The sequence below is a fragment of the Zootoca vivipara genome, chromosome 4 (assembly GCF_965207765.1).
Source record: "Zootoca vivipara chromosome 4, rZooViv2.hap1.1, whole genome shotgun sequence".
NCBI classification, from domain to species: domain Eukaryota; kingdom Metazoa; phylum Chordata; class Lepidosauria; order Squamata; family Lacertidae; genus Zootoca; species Zootoca vivipara.
Window position 1 is genome coordinate 88,101,164 of NC_142587.1, and position 20,569 is coordinate 88,121,732.

Here is a 20,569-nt window from a genome sequence, read left to right on the forward strand (position 1 = left end):
GTCTACAAGAAGGGAGAAGGCACTGAGCCTCTTGTCTGTGTCCCGTGTTTTTCTCCAGGGGTGGAGCTGGACTGACATAAAGTGGCAGGTAGAGATGGCAAAGATGCTGGGCTAAGGAGAACAAGCCCTGCATTGTTCTGAGCCCGGTCCTGGCCGGGGAGGGCAGGGTATAAATAATAATTTAATTTAATTTAATTTTTATTAATTAATTATTATTATTATTATTATTATTATTATTATTATTTATTACTACTGCTACTACTTGTGGACCCTCCCCCAATAGTGATCTTGTAAACTAGAAAATTGAATAATAACTGATTTCTTTGCTATGCTCCTTTGAAACAAACAAACAAACAAACAAACAAACAAACAAACAAACACATTCAGAATCTTAGTAGCAGAAATAGATTTCTGTAGTTTAGGTAATGTAGCCTTGTTTTATCTCAGGAAAACAGAATTGCTATTGTAAATTTACTGACTACATTTTAGACCAGGCATAGGCAACCTTGGCTCTCCAGATGTTTTGGAACTATGATCCCTGACCACTGGCCCTGTTAGCTAGGGATCATGGGAGTTGTCGTTCCAAAACATCTGGAGAGCCAAGGTTGCCTATTCCTGTTTTAGACTAAAAACTGCTTGCCTGGTGCCCATGAGTTCCCAAACCATTTGCTGAGCTGCTGAGATACTTGAAGAGGAAGGGCAAGTTCTGTAATGTTGTTGATAGTGAATGCAAGGAAAATGGAAGGTCAGCTGGTCTTGGTGAAAGAAACGTGTGAAGGCAGAATAGAGTTCATGATGGGGTAGGGATTACAAATGTTAAAAATGCAAGTCAGATCTTTAGCTGCAATGACCTGCATTAAGCTAAGTACGAGAAGGGAATTCTTGCACATCTCCATTCACTGCACATTTGTATAAGGACCCAGATCCATTTTGATTATTCTCAGTGTGAACTTCTCTTAGCCATGGGCCTTGAACTCCCTGTCCACCTGTTAAGGCTCCTCTAACAAGGAACAGCTTTCCGTCATGTTGACAACTCTGTGAGCCCAACAGTGATCATGGCTGAAAAAAATTCTCAGGGTATATGCCACATTTGATTTACCCGGCTTTGCTCAATGCATTCCAGGCATGTTGGCTTGCTGCGCATCAAAGGCAAAAAAATGAATATGCAAAAGATTCCTCTCCAAACAGTACGGCCTTTCTACATTGAGGACATTGTTCTTGCTGACCATCCTGACATCTTTAATCCTGACAATCCTAAAGTTACACAAGCAATACAAGCTTTCTGCATGGAAAAGGTAGGAGCTGGTAAAGATAGGAGTGGGGCACGAGTCCACTATGGTTTCGGATATTAAGAGTGCTATCTCATTGTGTATGTGTACACTTTGTATGTGGGTTGCAATGTTGTGGAATATGGATGGCTGATAGAGTTAATGTTTGAGGCTGTGAATAGTAGTAGTGTTGTCAGATGGATGGTGAGTGAGATTGGATGAGTGATGTTGTGGGGTTTGAAATATTTATGCTGTACTGCCTTGTAGTTCTTTCAGCCAGATGGCCAGGGTAGAAATTACACACACACACACACACACACACACACACACACACACACACACACACAGTATATGGATATGGCTATTGCCTTTGTATTCTGTTATGTGAATAATTTGATGTGGCTTTTTGCACTTAATTCTGCATGTAAACTACTTTGAGATCTTTTAAATGGAAATAATAAATAAATACCCCAGTATGTGGTTTTTTCTTCTTCTTCTCATTTTTAAAGGTTGAAGCCATGTTAGACAACTCAGAAAGAGACCGCCTTGACAATCCCAGACAACCAGATAAGCCTCTAATAAGATTACGAGTAAGATGGGGCTCCTAATATGTTTTTTTTTAAAAAAAATTAAAAAGCAATGTAGCAAACATATTGTTAAACACATTACATATTTTAAAGTGCTCTTGTTTGCCATACATTTTAGGGCCTCCCTCCGCCCAAGTGGAGTGGCAATATGTGACTATCTTGTTTGCATTCCTTGAAGCGCTGGAACTGAGGCACTTGTGGGAAATAATAAGGGGTTTAAAAGCCATCTAGCTATTTAAAAAAGAGAGAACACATGCGGTTTTTGATGTTTGAAACAATTTCTGTTTGCTGTAAAAGCCTGCTGTTGAGATGGATTATTAAAGATGGGTATCTTGAATGTTGTGCTGTATTGTAAACACCAGGATAGTTAGTTAGATATTGAATCATTTTATATGTTCGGTTGCAGAGCTTACACCTTTAATGCTTATTTTCTTCTCTCTTTTTTTGAAGGTAGACTACAGCGGAGGCTTTGAACCATTCAACATTGTGCGTTTCAGCCAAAAGTTCATGGATAGGATAGCTAATCCGAAAGATATCATACATTTTTTCAGGCATCGGGAGCAAAAAGAGAAAAATGGTAAAAGAATGGACAATAATGTAGCTTCTAAAGAGAATTATAACAAATATTGTTGATGGGGAAAACAGCATTGTCCATGAAAGTTCTTTGGTGTGGCAACAATGTACTGTATATTCCTGCATATAAGACTACTTTTTTACCCACGAAAATCTTCTCAAAAGTCGGGGGTCGTCTTATACGCCGGGTCGTATTTATTATGCAGCGAGTATATGCCAAACTATATTTTAACTGGGAAAGTTGGGGGTCGTCTTATACGCCCAGTCGTCTTATACACCAGAATATACGGTATTTGAAGCATTGCAGTGCTTCTATACAACAATAATGTAGCATTGTTCTATAAGCAGAAATCCTTGTGTTGACAGGATGTGTTAGTTTAATACCTCTCTGAGTATGATTTAAACCAGGCATCCCCAAACTGCGACCCTCCAGATGTTTTGGCCTTCAACTCCCATGATCCCTAGCTAACAGGACCAGTGGTCGGGTAAGATGGGAATTGTAGTCCAAAATATCTGGAGGGCCGAAGTTTGGGGATGTCTGATAAACATTGGGAACCAACCAATATATATCATATAATATTAGTTACCACAGGTTAGCAATTGTTCTGTGTTAAGGTCAGATATTCTCTCTCTCTGTCTCTCTCTCACACACACACACATATGGACTGTTCTTCTGAATTATTTCACCCTGCAGATATGCATTTTGCCTTAATGTAATGATAATTTGGGGTAGCAAACAATTTATCTACATGGGCTAAAAATTGCATCGTTTTTCCTTTTTTATATATAAAAAAGATGAGATTAACTTTGGAAAACTGGTCCATAAGCCTGCATCAGAGACAACAACTTTGAGGGTAGAGGATCTTGTTAAACAATACTTCCAGACAGCTGAGAAGGTAAACTTCTTATTCAGAATTTGAGGTGTTGTTTCCTTCTTGTTATCTCAGGTTGAATTTCTGGTTTTAACGCTAATTCAGTGGCAGGTGCATTTTGTTTCTCAAATAGCTTATAGCTTTTGATTCTTCATTCTAAGAGTCTGAAATTGTGTGGAGGGGGAAAATCTAGAAGAGGAATAGTGTTAAGTTTTTTGAGCAATAAACCAACAGAGGCTCGTGGCCCCCAAGAAAAAGAGATTATTCATATACAACAGCAAACCACGATGTGTTCTGATGTGTGAATTGATACCATCTGATAAACCATGGTTTGCGAGTGGACACAAAACCAGGATCAAAATCACATAATTTAAAGCTGGTTTGGAGACCAGTTTGGGTAAACTCTTTCTTCATTGCATCCAAACTGTCCAATAATAATGTCTATTAAAATACACAAAATTAAGTAAATGATCCACAAGACAAGTCTAGGTTTTGCATTCCCATAGACCTGAGAAAGCACTGCAAAAACAGTTGTTGAGCTTCTTTTGTAAGTTTGCTGAGCTGTTTTTTTTAAAATATATATTTTTATTAAAGATTTCTTAGTTTGCTGAGCTGTTGAGATGTCTTTTGAGGAATCCCCCGTGGCTCCAGCCCTCACTTACTTACCGTATTAACCTGTATACAAGATGACCCCCAATTTATCACTGAAAAATTTCAGAAAAAAGGTCGTCTTATACGTGGAAAAATATGGTATGTTTTAATCTGAGACTTGAAAACAAAGTAAGGAGCAATTGCACCTCTGTGGGGAGGGAGTTGTGCATATGGCATGCCACAATAGAGAAGGCCCTGCATTGCTACACCACAGACTGACTGGAACGATGAACAGGGCCTCTCAATCTTAACACAAAGGTGGAGAGCCTTTGTCTGAGGGTCAGATAGAAAAGCCTGGAGGACTGCATAGTACAAATCATGGTTTGTTGTTACATCTGAACCAACGCAAGCTGATTTATTACAGTATGTGCTTTTGTAGTCAAGAACCATAAAGCGTAGGGCAGCATTCAACTAAATAATTGTGTGAGCACAATGACTTCCCCCTGTGTATCCCTGCCTTTAGCCAATAATTTCAATCACTTGCATTTTGGCTCATCTTAAGAGTCTCCCCCCCCCCCCCACTACCCAAGAACACCAGTTTTAAATAAATCTGGGGTATTCAATGCAGTATCTCGTTTGTCTTTCTGCAAGAAAGTGCAGCTTTCCCTCCTGACTGAGAGAGGCATGGGAGAGGCAGTGCAAGAGTTTGTGGATAAGGAGGAGAAAGATGCAATTGAGGAGCTGGTGAAATTCCAGCTAGAAAAGACACAGCGGTTTCTGAAGGAACGCCATACAGATGCAGAGGAAGCCAAAATCGATGAAGAGGTTAGTATGGAGGGACTCTCCTTTCTTGAAACGACAGTGGGCAGCAATATTTGGGAACTTCACAATTATTTTCTGTAAACATCCTTTTTACCAGTGTGTTCTGAAGGTTGGAGTATTAAAGATAACCCAGCCCCTTAATTTATGCGGCAACTTATTAAAACTGAGTGGCATTGCCATTTTAAGCCACAAGATGGCAGCAAAATAGTATAAACTGGCTTTACACAGCTGGGTGCCCTCCAGTTGATTCAGACCCATCAACCTTAATCATGAATGACTTAATAGCTGTTGGATGCATTTACCAATGTAAGTCATGAAGTCGGTCAGCATCTCAGCTGATGACACATGGCCCCTTAGTATTTGTTGTTTTAATAATGGAAAGAAGACTGCTGCCGCACACAAACTTCTTATCTAATAAAAACATCAGGGGAGGTAGGTAGAAAAATAGTCCTACTCTTTTTTGCCTATCTTTTTTTACCCTAAAAGTGTAAAAATACATAGCTACCATAGTTACCTTTTACCACTTCAATACAGGTGCAACGCTTTAGAGAGTCGAGAAGAAAAAACACCATGGAGGAGGACGAGGAGGTTCGAGAGGTAATTAAGCTGAAAAAATTGAAGGGATCTAAGGTGACTTTGGGCCAGCAAATATAGTTGATTGGCTTGAATAACATTTCGAGAGAGAGAGAGAGAGAGAGAGAGAGAGAGAGAGAGAGAGAGAGAGAGAGAGAACTTCAGTATTCAAGCAGTAGCTTCCATTGTGTCCAAAATGTGTATCGCAATGTGTTGACATTCATTTCAACATTTTCCCATTTCATATTTCTTTGGTAATAAACATGTTCCCCAAACCTTGCCCTGTTCATGTGGTGTTGCAAGCTGTGTTTAATTAAAACTGGAAGCAGAAGCTTCCAGACTCCTCCTCCTCAACCAACACTGAGCCCTAGTAGGTGTCTAGACTCATTCTTGTGAAGCACAAAACTCCGGCTTAGCGGCTAATACAAGTTGGCTCCAGCAAAATAGATACTTTCGAGTTCTCCCCTCTCAGCTACCATCAAACCACAAATTGTATCTGTCTACATTGGCAATCCCAAAAATCCAGAGTTTTCCAGCACTGCTGGATGCCAAAGCACAGCTCATAAGAGGCACAGTCTATGGGTTCTAATCATTTTTACAAGGGATTGCCTAAAATTTGCCATCAAATCATAGATCACCAGATGTGTTCTGTTCAGCAATTTGTTGACAGGGTGTTGTGTGGTGTTTTTTTTGGTCATCCTTTGTAAAAAGCATGTCTTGAATCAATGTTTCATCATGGCAAGGAATGGATCTGTGATTTCCCCCCCCCTGTGTGGCCTACCAAGGTAAGCTCAAGATTTTATGGTGGTGGTGGGAACCCTGTGTAAAATCATGGGAATTTAAGAATATCTGTTTTGATTTTTCTGAACCTGGCAGGTGTATCTGTGTGTGCATGTGTGGGATAGTGGTAGTCACTTTTTCTTTCTTGCTTCCAAGAGAGAAAGAACCAGAGAGGGTGGTGCCCATGGTACACAGTCAAAAGTTCTTAGGCTCAAAAAGGTTGATCAGCATTGATTTAGTATTATGCCTGTCAGGGGGAGCCCACAGGGTCCGCGGGAGGAGATGGGGGGTGGATCAGGCTACAGCGATCCCTGGGCCCTCCTCTCCAGCAGCACCTCGTCCAGCCGGGATAGCAGCAACGCCTCCAGTGGGGAGGAGAGGCAGTTGGTCAGCACGGGGAGGAGAGGGCTCGAGGATGCGACGTCGGAGCCCTTGCACCACCTTCGCCCAGAGGGTGCAGAGAGGGAGATGCCACTTCCGCCGCCCCAATTGCGCAGGGGATTGAAGCGCAAAGAGGGGAGGCGGAGACTGGGGGTATCCAAGTTCTTATGCTGGGGTAGAAACCGGAAAGGGGCACTCCCGAATTCTGCGAGTGACTAAGGCAGTCATTAACCTGTTAGCTCTTCACTGTATATAGTATGCACAATAAACCTGTAAATAATCAGGTTGGAGTCCTGCATCGTTACTCGTGAGCAACCATGCCACGATCCTGACAATGCCTGAACCAACCCCCTGGGGAAAGCAGATGAAACTTCGATTAACGGCAAGGCCGTTAATATGCTTTAACATTGGTTAATACTTTTCTCTCAGGCTTTAAACAGGGCGAAAGCTCATAGATCTCAGGGTTCCGTCAGTAGTGATGATGACCTCATGGATGTGGCTACCTCTGGTCAAAGGGCTAATGATGATTCGGATGATGATGATGATATGCCACCCAGCCGGGGAAGAGGAAGAGGGAGAGGTCGGGCAAGAGGCGGTAAAGGGCAGAATGTAACAGCAAGAGGAGCATCTCGACGAGGAAGAGGAGGCCAGTAGCCTTATTGTCCTTTGCAATTGCTAACAAGATTGTGAGATTATGATGGTGATGATAGTAATAATATTCATATATACATAAAGCTCAGTTTGCAAATGTGCACAGTTTGCTAGGATGAAAAAAAGGGGCTATATGTTACCCATGTGCCCTGGTGGAATCCTTTCCTTGTGTGAGGAAGATACTGTTGAGGTATGTGAATGCTAGCAGCTTTTGAGTAGACAATTAGTAAGTTGGAAACAAGCCAAGTTAAACAATGCTTGAGAAAATCTGCTTGGAGACAGGGAAGCATAGCAACAAGTTGGTGATTGGCTAAGCTCTCCCTTATAAGCAGCATGACACAGCAGTATGGTGTTGGAGTTTGGAGAAAGAGTTTGAATCTAGTTTGTGTAAATAGTAACTTGTATAAAGCTGCGTTTATTCTGCATGTATATAATAAAAGTTACAAAAATCAAGTTATTGTTCAGCAAGTTCTGTTCCTGAGTCATCGTTCGTGGAATGCACTGGCTTGGCAGCTGAAGGTAGCAGAGAGTATGGTTCGAATCCATCAACAGATACTTACGATTAAACAGATCAAAGCGGGAATTGCATCCTAACTGAATTAGAGGTATTTCTTAAGCGCACATCCATTCTATGATGATTTGCATAGGTGATTCACGGTCAGTTTCCAGTTTTAAGGAAGCATTTGCTTATAGCTTTAATCTGAGATCATTTTCTCTGCCCTAGCTCTTCTCTGTCAACCCTTTTCATGCTGGGGTGATACAGACACCTGCCCAAAACGCCAAACACTTGTGGCTCTTATGATTGCAAGAAACCTCTCCCTGGCCACTACTGTAATATTTGCCGGTTCTTTAGGAAACAACCATTGTGGTTTCCATGATACAAGGCAGCAGTTTCTGCTGGTGAGACTGCTTCTTCGGGGCTTTGTGGGGCAGTATTGTGAGTCATGTGATACAACTGCACAGAAGCACGATGCACACTTAGCCTTGTGTATTTCTTGCTTGTATCCTTCATCATACTTTTTCCTTAGAGGAGTTCTCACATGCATTCACGGAAATGGCAGAGACTATCTTACATTTGCATGCCCATGCTTTCTACTCTAGTTACTACAGTTACTAGTTACTCTAGTTACTCTTCTTACTTCTCCAGGCCAAAATAGAGCTTCCTTTCTCAGGTACAGGCTACCATTCTTAGAGCTGGGTATGTCGTAACAGGCATGCATAGCGAAACACAGAGGAAAGGGTTGGATCACTCTCTCTGCTGCACCATAGTGGCTCAGTTAACAATGGGAGAAATGTAAACATCTGAATATTTACTTTTCTATTACTGCAGGAGGCACTGGCCAGGACCAGATGATTAGCAGTAGAACATATAAACCTGCACCCGTTCCTACAAAGAATATGTCCATCATGGATGGTATGTTCAGAATGCAAGTGAACCCCTATATCATATTGACATGCATGTCTGAAATTATTTCTCTCTTTAATGATACCTTAAGAAAATAATCCACTTGATGTTTTTGATGTGTCATAGTGTCGCCCATGTGTTTAGGTTTAGTTGTCTTAGGGAGCAATTCTATGCAGAAGAAGCTGGTATAAAGCTCGCCAATGTAATTTAAGCCAGTGTAAAGTTACTCAGGGGTCAGGGGTCCCTTTAAAGTTACTCCAGATCCAGATCTGGTCCAGCGGTAGGACTGCTGCTGTTGTTTTGCCTAAGCCTGGCAGATGGAAAACAGACCTTTAATATAGTGTTCTGTGCCATGTTACCGAGACAAATGGGCTTAGGATCCAGCCTAATTCACTAACCTTTCTGATTCTGCCCCTGCCGCACCCCTATTTGGGGACTGGCACTAGCCTCAGCTCATGAGCAAGTTATTTGATGCATCTTTGACTGGGCTAGCACTGGGAACTTAACACCAGCTGGGCTGATGATCCACTGCATCCTAAGCTGTTCACCCTGACAAATCTTTCCATAGGATTGCTCCCCTAGCCTGTGGCAGCAAAATGACAAGAGTCTTGTGGCACATTAAAGACTCACAAATGTATCCTTTAGAGTTTACTTAAATCAGATGCATGAAATGCTATTCTCAGTTGGCATGGGATGGAGAAAAAAAAGGTTAACAGCGATGTTAGTCGGAAATTTAATACAAATTCATACTGTCTGTAATAATTATATTAAAACTTAAATGTATGTAAAATTAAGCACAGTCACCAGTCACAAAAGCAGTATTGGTGATGAGAATTCAAATATCCTGGTATTGGCAAGTGAATTAACACATATAGTGGAATAGAAGCCCACTATCTCGCATTAGACCACAAGTGACAGAACTTTTTCACATGTTTTCATTCAGCAATTTCACACTGAAACTGTCCTTTTGAAGTTCCTTTACACTTTCACGTTAGCAGTTGAGTATCCTTAGAAGTTGATATGTTCTCCAGTTGGATTCTGCACATTTCTCTCTGATATCAGACCTGTGCCCATTTATTATCTTTTGCATAGAGACTGACTTGGTTGTTGTTACGGCTCTGAAGGGCATTGTTGGCAGATGATAGTGCATGTAACATTGGAAGATAAACAGGTTAATGTGGTCTTGATGTCGCTGCTAATTTTATTAGGTCCTGTAAAAGTTGCCCAAGTTAGATACAGGGATAAAGTTGGTGGCTGGATTTTGTTGCAGGGTGTGATCCTAAATTGTCCATCGGGTGGTCTCCCCGTGATGGGTAATTGTTTTAGATAAGGAAACTACAGTCATACCTCGTGTTGCGTCCGCTTCATGTTGTGTCTTTTCACGTTACGTCCCGCGGCAACCCGGAAGTACCAGAACGGGTTACTTCCGGGTTTCACTGCTCGCGCATGCGCAGAAACGCTAAATCACGCTTCACGCATGTGCAGAAGCACCAAATCGCGCCGCACGCCTGCGCAGATGCAGCACTTCGGATTGCAGGCATTTCACATTACGGATGGGCCTCCAGAACGGATCCCGTCCGTAAAACGAGGTACCACTGTACCTGCAAGCAAAGACAGGCCTACTACCTATCTTTATGATAGGGAAGCATTCTGTCCAGGATGGACAGGTTTGATAATATCTAGTTGCTACTATACATAACGTGTGTGTCAGCCTATATACGTACCTGCTTGCTTGGTTAACTTGCCATTTCTCTGTAAAAAGCAATCTGATGCACAGCAGTTACTTCTAGATATGCCTTCATAGCAATTCCAGTTGTTCATGCTCTACAGGTAGTAATGGTGAATGATGTTTTCAGGCAGCTAAGAAAATAAAGCGCAGTAGGGAGCTGACTTTGCACAGGATTGCGCATTGTGATCAAGTTGTTAACCTGTGAAATGTAGGCTTCCCATGGAAGTTGTATTGGGTTGTAAGCCAGTGTGATTTTCACATTTTATATTTTACGTTTAACTCTCCTGTTTCATGTCGGTTTGCTTTTCTAGCAAGGGAAGTGAAGAACCCATTGCTTTTTGTATCTTCTCAAGGCTGAATACTAGCATAGTGATTCTGCCTTCTGTATTCCTCTTGGCACAAGAGGATAGAGCAGCTGCTCAGGTTTTTAAAAACTTACTCGTACCAGTAGTATGTCTCATTCTTATCAAGTTAATTCACAAGTAACTTGTTTTGGTGTTTTTAACCGTTTTTAATTATCTTATAAATTTCATTGAGACAGTTGTTTAGGAGGCAATTAATAAATTGATGATGGTGAAAATACAGGTGAAACTCGGGAAATTAGAATATCGCCGAAAAGTGCATTTATTTCAGTAATGCAGCTTAAAAGGTGAAACCAGTATATGAGATAGATGCATGACATGCAAAGCAAGATATGTCAAGCCTTTATTTGTTGTAATTGTAATTATTTGTCGTTAGTCAATTATAAATGGAATGTAATTAATGAAATGTAATAGTGATGTTTAGTTTCGTTTATCTTTGTATTATTGTAACTATCTGTTTTATTACTGTGGAATTTCCAAAAGAAAGCATTTGTAAATAAAAAATAAAAAAATTAGTTGCATTACTGAAATAAATGCACTTTTCGATGATATTCTAATTTTCCAAGTTTCACCTGTAATAATGATGGGAATAACCGTCAAAAACCCATGTTACTTGCAGTAAGTGTGTTTTCAAAGCTTGCATGCTTTTTGTTGCATTTTGCGTACTTAAAAACCACTCTGTATGATTTATTGTTGTGATGTTACAAATTTCCACTAAGCTCCTTTGATTATTTTATAACATCCTATAATAAAACTTCTCACTTATAATTTATTCTAGCTTTTAAGTCATCAAGACAGCAACCTTCCCGGAATATGCAGGTCAAGAGTTATTCGGAGGTGGGTAGTTATTTCATGGCTATTAAAGCAGCAGATTTCCTTTTGCCTGCTAGTAGCTTCTTTGTATATATGTGTGTTCTTGCTTGCATGCATTTGAAACACGCACAAACCTCCTTTCCACTAAAAAGCAGCTCATAATGCAAAATAAACGATTAAGTGGATTTTACTTGATATTTTGTCTAGAAAAAGGAGAGGATTTTATCTGTAAGCTTGTGTTCGTTTATTTTATAAAATTTATACTCTGCTTGATTGTATATATAAAAAGACCCTTAAAATGGTATGCAAAAAGATAATAAAACTGATGAAATCATAAATCGCAACCATACTTTAGAACATACAAAACTGATTAAAATTACCTAAACTTTCTAAGCTCCTGTTTAGGCTTTTCCGAACAAGAATGTTTTTAGCAGGTGCTGAAAAAAAGTACAGTGAAGGTCCCTGCTTGACCTTAATATTGCAGGGAATTCCAAAGTGTGGGTGCTGCCACACTAAACGAGTCGGTACTTACAAATGCGGAACAGGTATTATGTGGCATTTGTAGTCGCGCCAATTCCTCTGAGCGAAGCGGTTGAGTGAGCACATGAGGCGTAAGGCGATCTCGTAGTTGTTCAGGTTTTATCTGTGTTAGAATTACCATTAGATACTATTGTTCTTTGTCTTTCTCTTCTAGGTAATTGAAGATGATGACTCTGATTTGGAAGAAGTGCCTTTTACTCCTTCCTCCACTGCAAATCAAAGGTTAGTTAGCGCATTCATTTTCCGTGATCTTCTAGGCTGCTTGAAAAATACGTACAAAGAAAGGAAAAGCAGAAAGGCAACAAGTACAGGAGAAGGTTGCTGAGCCCCCTGTTTTTTCAAACAATCTTTTTGTGTCGTCTAATTGCAAAAGATTCTGGGCACCTTGAAGCTTGCTCTGCTTTCTTCGCCTGAAAAATGTGTTCATGTAATGAATTGTAAATTGGGTGGTGTTCCACCTGCCCACATTTTGCATGAGCTTCTTTATAGACAAATGAATTTTTAACCTGTGAGTATTTACCATATTTTTCCGTGTATAACATGCCCGCATGTATGGGACTCCAAATAGAGAAAATGGGGGGAGATTGCCCCCGTGTATAAGACAACCCTCACTTTTTAGCATTAATTTTAAATTAAAAAAAAAACAGTTTTACACACGGAAAAATACGGTATTTATTTAGGCTACTTTCAGCTCACCCTTCATTCCAAAGGATACTAGGGAGCAGACAAAACTGAAATGTACACAATCACATAAAGAATAATAAAACATAGAAGCAGACACATACAGAGACATTTGGGGCAGTGTGTGTGTGTGTCTGTCTGTCTGTCTGTGTCCTGCTTCTACTTTTAAACACCTCGTGTTTGGGCAAATGCCTGACTATAGCTTACAATTTGTGTTTATCAAAGTTTGCTGAGTTCAGATGAAATGGTACAGTGTGGTTTGCCACTAAACCAGGATCAAATGCTTCTAACTGCTGTGTGTAAAAACGGGGGCATGCTCTAAGGTGCATGCTAATGATGCTAAACTATGATTAGGGTTTTGAACAGCCCTCTTAGCTTGTCTGTTTTTATTTTACCAAAAGGTTGCCTGGGTGTTTGCAAAGAACTACTTCGAAGCATTCCCAGTAGAATTTTCAACTTTCCCCCTTTGATTGGAAAGTTATTTCCCCTCCTTCCCCCAATCTCTGTCATATTGCACACTGCTTGGGCATAATGAATTTGTTACACAAATTTAGTGGCTCAGCACAAAATGGAAAACTGGTTTACTTTTCAGCCATAATATCACTAATTTTTAAAAGCCACCTTGCTACAAAAATACTTTCATATGGTAACCATCTTCAAATATCTGAAGAGCTGTTATATGGAAGATGGAGCAAGCTAGTTTTCAGCTGCTCCAGAAGGATTCAAGTTACAAGAAAGGAGATTCTGACTAAACATTAGGAGGAACTTTCTGATGGTAAGAGCTGTTCGAGAGTGGAACGGGCCACCTCGGAAGCTAGCAGAGGCTGGATGGCCATCTGTCACGGATTCAATAGCTGTGATTCCTTCATTTTTGGCCAGGAGTGCCCAATCTTTTTTCAAAGAGGGCCAGATTTGATGAAGTGAACATGCATGAGGGCCGACCAAAGTTGTTGAGCTTTTTTAAGGATTGAGGTTGCTGAGCTTTTTAAAAGGATTTTACCCCAGGACATTAAATCAACCAGCAGGCTGGATTAGGCCCCCAATACAGACTTTTCTGTGGGTAATCTCTTCCTTATTTCAAATGTGATATTGATGATGTGTAACTTTCAGTGTTATGCTTTGTGATTTTTAGTGCTGTGCTTTTCATTGATGGTGACCAGTATCTCCTATTTATAATGTTTAGATCGTTCGGAGCATCAGCATCTAGCAAAAGGAGCTCACAGAGCCAGGCATCAAAAGGAGTAGACTTTGAATCCGATGAGGTACAAAAATATTTTCTCTTCCGTGTACTTCCTTTAATATGTGTACAAAATATTACTGGACGATGTCGTGTATGTGTGTTTTTAAAGTTTCTTTATATGTGTTTAGTAATAAACTTGCTTGTTCCTAAATTTATCTTCAAAACTTGTGTATTGGCTCCCTGTTCCATTGTGATCCATTAGCTTGTCTCTCTGAAAAAGGGTACTGTTTGTTTATTTATTTCATAAAATTTACATACCGCTTGTAGGAAAAACCCTCAAAGCAGTTTACAAAAAAGATAAAACGGTAAAATAATCAGAAACAATATTTGCAACCGCAATTTGAAATATACAGAAAGTTAAAACTGCAAAAAATGGACTAAGACAAATTAAAATGCCTACAGACTTTCTGAATATCTGGGTAGGCTTGTCTAAATAAGAATGTCTTTAGCAGGTGCCGAAAGGATTATAATAGGTACCTGCCTGATCTCAATAGGCAGGGAGTTCCAAAGTGTCAGTGGTGCCACAGCAAAATAAAAAAATTCCTTCAGTAGCACCTTAAAGACCAACTAAGTTTATATTTTGGTATGAGCTTTCGTGTGCATGCACACTTCTTCAGATACACACTAAGTCATCAAATTCTGCTGATCAAAGCAGTCAATCATTAGGTGATGGCGAGAAAACCCTGTTACAAATGACAAGCTTATTTGGGTTCCCATGCTTCAAGAAATTGGGGATTCCTCGCAACCGATTTGGCATAACATTCGGTTTGATTGATATATATATGTGTATAATTTGAAATAATGAATGTGATATAATTGGTTTTAATTGGAAAATTAATAAAATATATTTTACAAATGACAAGCTTAAATTCATATGCTTCACTTTTGACAGGCGAGCAAATTCCTCCTACTTAATGCCTGTCATGGCTCAAATAACTGTTGTACCCTCTACCCTAACAACTAGGAAACAAGTTCTTCGAATAAACATTTAGCCACTGGTTGAACAGGGAGACATATTTCTCCTCCCTAAAGTCATTCTTCGTCAGTGAATGGTTTCAGACAACCATTGCCTCACCTGCTTCATGCCCATATTTCATGCCCTGCTTCATGCCCTGCTTCATGCCCTCATGCCCTGCTTCATGCCCATATTTTGACACTCCCTTGGGTGTCAAAATTTGCTGGGTTTCAGTCACAACTGTGTAAACATCTTGGGAAGAAAGCCCTTTTCTGTACTTTTTTAGTTCTTGTTTTTCTTGGTGAAATAGGGATTCTAAACAGTGCTAGCGATGCAGTACACTCCTTCAGGAATCTAGTTATTTAGTGCAGTTAACTAATGTGGGACGCAGTAGTGTGACAGTCACTGAGGTCTGGGAAGGCCACTGTCCTCTTGCCCAATTGTGGTGACTCATGCACTCTTAGGCTGGACTCCCACAGTATGGAGCATGGCAGTAAGCATGGATTTTGCAGGCAGCTCTAATAACAGAAGGATCTGCTTTGCAACTGAGGGCAGGACCACTGAGCCTGACATGTGCACTCATGCACATAGAATTATTTTGGAGGCTGATAACAATGGGAAAGAATTGACTGGATCCTTTTGTTGATTTTGATTTAAGTATATTTGCAGAAACAACATGGATGTTTTCCCTTGATCTCCTTGTTGGTCAGACCTCGCAGATCCCTCTACCAAGCGCTGTGTACTAATACTTACATTCCATCTTTCCTTTTATTTTTAGTTTGACTCATAAGTTTTGGCCAATTTCAAAATGATAGCAAATTTTCTGTACTCTATCCATAATTGTCTGTCCCGTTTTTCTCATGCTTTGTGTCACTTCAGTGATTCTGTACTACGTTTTTGTATTCTTGTGAAAAAGGTTCAATAAAAAAATTAAATGTACAAAATGAGATTGCTCTCCTTGGAAATGTGGCCCCGTTGATGTCTTAAAATGAAATTCTCTTATTATTTTACAGGATGATTCTGAGTTATTCAAGAGCATTTCAAGAAGAAGCAAACGATAATTTCAGAGCCCGCTGTACGGAAAGATAATGCAGGGGGAAGAAATAAACCCTCTGGAAATTCTGTAAAGGAATCTTATGATCTATGCAGCTTTTCTCCAATAATTTCACTGTTAATTACATGTTGCCTTGAAATGTTTTGCTTCCTTGATGGAAGATTGTTACCTGTTCTCTATATGTAGTATCACTTAATGCAAATGGCATTTCTAAGAACTGAACCATATTCCTCCCCGCCTTTGTTTAAGATAGAATAACTACTCAAAAAAGATGATGAGGCAGTGGGCCCATTGCCCAGGCCATTGCTGAGGAAGAGCCAGTGTTTTTTTTTAAAAAATCCATTACGTTTTTATATTACAAGGAATAAATGAGACCTGTTCTGTGAGTGAACAGATAGCGTTCTTGCTTTCTATGTTTGTTAAACCTTACACAGTACTTCAGTCACAGAGGGAATGCTGACAGTGTTAAGTATTAAATCCATCTTGGTATATATCCATCTTGGATATAAAATGTGACTTTCATTCTGAAACTGTTTATAAGCTTAAAAGTACAGTTCAGCATGAAGAATCTCAGAAAGCTTAAATAGCTTTAGGGTAATGCCTTATTCTGAATGCTTTGCAACACTTTCTTAGGAATTCCACCTGGTGGCTACTTTGAGCTGGTGCTGGTTGGATGCCTGTAATTGTAAGAAAAATTGGCAGGGATTTAATTGATATGGATAGAAAGTAGTAAATTGAGATGGTACATGGATAAAAGGCCATAGTCCCATCTGGCGTTTCTTATTTTTCAGTTTTTCCTCTGTTTTGTATCTGCTCAAATTATGGCCATTGTTTCATTGACTTCGGAAACATCTGTACCTGAAGATAATTTCCAACATAAAGAGCTGTCTTGGATTTGCTAAATGTTTGAGTGGAGCGGTATATTTTTACATGGAAAGCCCATTGGCAACGATGATGATATTTTTATATAGACAATTTAACTGTCTTAGAAAAACACATAGGAGAACAAATAATGTTATATATGTGATATGGAACCATTAAATACTGGGGTTTTCTTAAAATTCTATATTACTCCTTCTCATATTATCAAGATTTTGGATGGGTTCATAATGCCTGCTTAGAATACTTCTGAATTTTGGTTTGGTCTTATCAAACATAGAAGCAGAATAGAGGATCTTGATTATACTGCAATAAGGAGAAAGGTTACAGTGAATAGTGTCTGCATAGGCTGCATTGCAGTACTTATTTTCTTTGACTTCTCTGCATAGCTGCCAAGTTCTGGATTAAAAAATCCGGGACCAGCAACGGCACGGCACCGGAAGTCACTTCTACGCACTTCTGGACATGCGTAGAAGCGACTTCCGATGCCGGCGGCACCCGATTTCCGGTGCCCATACATGGGCAGAGTGGCACCAAAAACATGGCCGCCGGCAGGAGCTGCTTTCCGGGGGATTTATGGGATATAAATCCATTCGGGAGACCAGTGGGAAACGGTAAGAAAAAAGGGGGGTTTCCTGGGAAAAACGGGGTACTTGGCAGCTATGCTTCTCTGTGGAGTGCCTTCATGATCTGAAGCCCCAGAACCTCCCCATGCTTCATTCACAATCTGTTTTGTCTCCTTATTGGTCAATCCTACCAGCTAGAATAGAGATGTGTTTCAGGAACTATTATTCTGTATACAACCATTTTGTAAATAAATAAAAAAGCAAGGTGGGTTTAACTTTAATTGCCTATTACCCATTTTTTTATCATTGTGATTACCCTGCCTGACATAAAATAAATGGAATATGTACAGTTAATACTGAAGTGTCAGAAGAAAAAAGTGGCAGATACAAACCCACCGTTGGGGGTGGAGATTGGAAGCCTTGTGAACCATGAACCGAGCACTCCCCAACCGAGCAGAAGACCAAGAAACAATATTTACAACACATCCCCAGGAGGCCATATTTATCAGGATCAAGTACATTAAAAGAATACAACCTACCGATGTATTTTGAACCTCATGAGAAGAGGGGGATTCTGAAGCCCACTTCCTCCAAGACTGATTCCAGGTTGTTACTGAAGTGAAGGGCGCAAGGCAGGAGTTGTTAAAGCAGGTGAGCAAGCTCATTGCTAGCTTGGCAGAGGCTCCTTTTATTAGCACAATATGCAAAACCAGTCAGATACATTTTGGACTGTGCCCTTTACACATCCTCCAATCTTGAGGTCATGGGGTGGTACAAAGTTATTTTGACACCTGTTTCCACAGCATCACTTTCCCCTTGAACAATGTTTAACCAAAAGGAGACAAAGGTCACAGACAGAGCAGGGCAGGCTACTAAGAAAGCAAAAGGTTAGATCGGGGGCATGGCGTTCAGACAGCCGCAGCTTGCCTGTGGGCGGAGGTGTGCCTCACGCCCGCTGGTCATTCCTACAGTTACCTGTGACAACCAAGAACAGCAAAGGGAGGTCAAAGGGAAGTGACGCTACTAACAGCAATAGCACTCAGGAATGTAACAAAGGCAGAAATGTTCTAGCAACTTATAATTTTTAAGCAATAACTTCTGGAATGCTGTGGGACTTGCATACTTGAATTGAATCAACAGAAATGACCCTCCGTGATGAAAAGCTTAAAAACCCTCAATTTTGAAAATAAACTGAAAATTGATTTTGATCTGCATTTCCTGTTTAATAATAACAATAATAATTTATTATTTATACCCCGCCCATCTGGCTGGGTTTCCCCAGCCACTCTGGCTCCCAACCGAATATTAAAAACACAATACAGCACAATACAGTTTTCCATTTCCACAGAGGAAACGTTACAGGAAGCAGTGAAGATAGTTAATAAAGGGAATGTGCATAAAAGAAATGAGCATTAATAAGCAGAACAAAATCAAATTCTGGAAAAGAAACTGGAAGAATTCACAAGGCTATATAGGAAAACAGGTTCAACAAAAATTAGGCAGAAAATAGAGAAAAAAATAACACAATTAAATTTACTTGAAACAAAATTTTTAAAAAATCCTTCCAGTTGCATCAGTAGCATCGTATCTGAAAAAGTGTGCATGCACATGAAAGCTCATACCAATGACTAACTTAGTTGGTCTCTAAGGTGCTACTGGAAGGAATTTTTATTTATTTTGTTTTGACTACGGCAGACCAACACAGCTACCTTTCTGTAGCTTAAATTTACCTGCATGCTCTCCCTATTAAAGTGGGGTGCTCTCCACATTATGCAATTTCACTTATGCATGGGGGCCGCTGGAACATAACCCCCACAAAAGTTGGGGGAACCCCTCTACTACACCTACAATTTTATTTAATGAAATTATGAATGATGCAAAAACAGAAGTAAAATATAAGTATGGTAACAAAATTTGGGAAGAAGGTTTTAATGAAACCATTAATTGGAAGGGGGGTTTCAGGGGAAAGGCTTATTTGACTCTCTTAAATATATTTACAGGGAAGAATCTGGATAGTTTACATTAAAACTTGGGACTTCTGATGGTTGTAAGAACCTAGGTGGCAAGATGTAATATCTGGAGCTTTATGGTTCTAAAGTTTGCATGCCAGTACAAGAAAATGAATTTAAAAAATGAAATATGAAAGAAAACTGCCATCAATTCATAAAGGTGAACTCATAGATTTGGCAGGAAATATAGAGCCCCATAAACATTTTTAGTTTATTTTAATTTGGACATAGAAGCCTTACCCACAAGCTGAAATCACGACTTGCAGATTGTAGCCTCGTTGGTGCTTTTCCATTATCCTTGCAGTAGGAAAAACTTCATTTTTCACTATTTGTAAAAGAACTTCAATCCTTTCATGTAACGAAGAAAGATGGATAGTGAAGCGCTGTCCATCCCCCAGCAAAAACAAATAAATATTTACTGTCCTCTGTTGCCTAGCAGCAAATGGCTCTATAAGAATCAACATCTTCCTGCTTTTGACATGCTAGTTTTGATTTTAAAAAGGTGTTTTGCCGCCAGCGATAAAAAGCCCGTGGTCAATGTATGTCAGTTGTGTGTGTGCTTTTTCCTAAATAAAGCTGCTAAGTTATTAAAACCCAACATTGGTTATAAACAAAAATGAAATGCATTCTTCTCTCCGAAATATATTTTCAACAATGTATTTCATAGTGAAATGTATTTCAGAGGGGAAAATGTGAGAGAATGAATTTTTAACAGCGTATTTCATAGAGAAAAATCTATTCTCTCACATTTTTCTATTTAAACATGGCCACATTGTAATGCGGCATCCCGGTTGCAAATATTTTAATAACGAAGCAGCTCGCATTTGCATATGATAGGGTCACCTAAATGTGTGTTAAGGTATATTATATCCAAGGGACTATATTAGGGGTATGCGAGAGCTTGCATGTGTGTGTGTTAGAGATCACTAGAAGCCACCACACACCCAGTTTCAAAAGTGGTTTCTATGGGCCATGTGAGGTTGCTGCTCTAGAAACATGACCAACTCGTTGGACATCCAGAAATGATGGCATTCTGGCAATTTCTCAGCACCACACATAGGTATATATTAAAGGTAAAGGGACCCCTGACCATTAGGTCCAGTCGTGACCGACTCTGGGGTTGCGCGCTCATCTCGCATTATTGGCCGAGGGAGCCGGCTTACAGCTTCCAGGTCATGTGGCCAGCATGACAAAGCCGCTTCTGGCAAACCAGAGCAGCACACGGAAACGCCGTTTAC

General features: G+C 40.0%; 1 protein-coding gene across 5 annotated transcripts in view; it reads left to right on the top strand.

Moving 5' to 3' along the window:
- The window catches only part of MRE11 (MRE11 double strand break repair nuclease), a 28,265-nt gene extending 10,662 nt beyond the window's left edge, over positions 1 to 17,603 (top strand). For all 5 annotated transcript variants that reach the window (XM_088668397.1, XM_035114645.3, XM_035114647.3 and 2 more), the window contains exons 9-20: positions 1,124 to 1,295; positions 1,778 to 1,858; positions 2,306 to 2,432; positions 3,224 to 3,324; positions 4,543 to 4,716; positions 5,248 to 5,310; positions 6,877 to 7,093; positions 8,429 to 8,512; positions 11,373 to 11,431; positions 12,102 to 12,169; positions 13,812 to 13,890; positions 15,837 to 17,603. In XM_088668397.1, the coding sequence (XP_088524523.1) occupies positions 1,124 to 1,295; positions 1,778 to 1,858; positions 2,306 to 2,432; positions 3,224 to 3,324; positions 4,543 to 4,716; positions 5,248 to 5,310; positions 6,877 to 7,093; positions 8,429 to 8,512; positions 11,373 to 11,431; positions 12,102 to 12,169; positions 13,812 to 13,890; positions 15,837 to 15,884 (1,273 nt within the window). In that variant the 3' untranslated portion in view covers positions 15,885 to 17,603. The remainder of the gene's footprint in view (positions 1 to 1,123; positions 1,296 to 1,777; positions 1,859 to 2,305; positions 2,433 to 3,223; positions 3,325 to 4,542; positions 4,717 to 5,247; positions 5,311 to 6,876; positions 7,094 to 8,428; positions 8,513 to 11,372; positions 11,432 to 12,101; positions 12,170 to 13,811; positions 13,891 to 15,836) is intronic.
- The last annotated feature ends 2,966 nt before the right edge of the window (positions 17,604 to 20,569 follow it).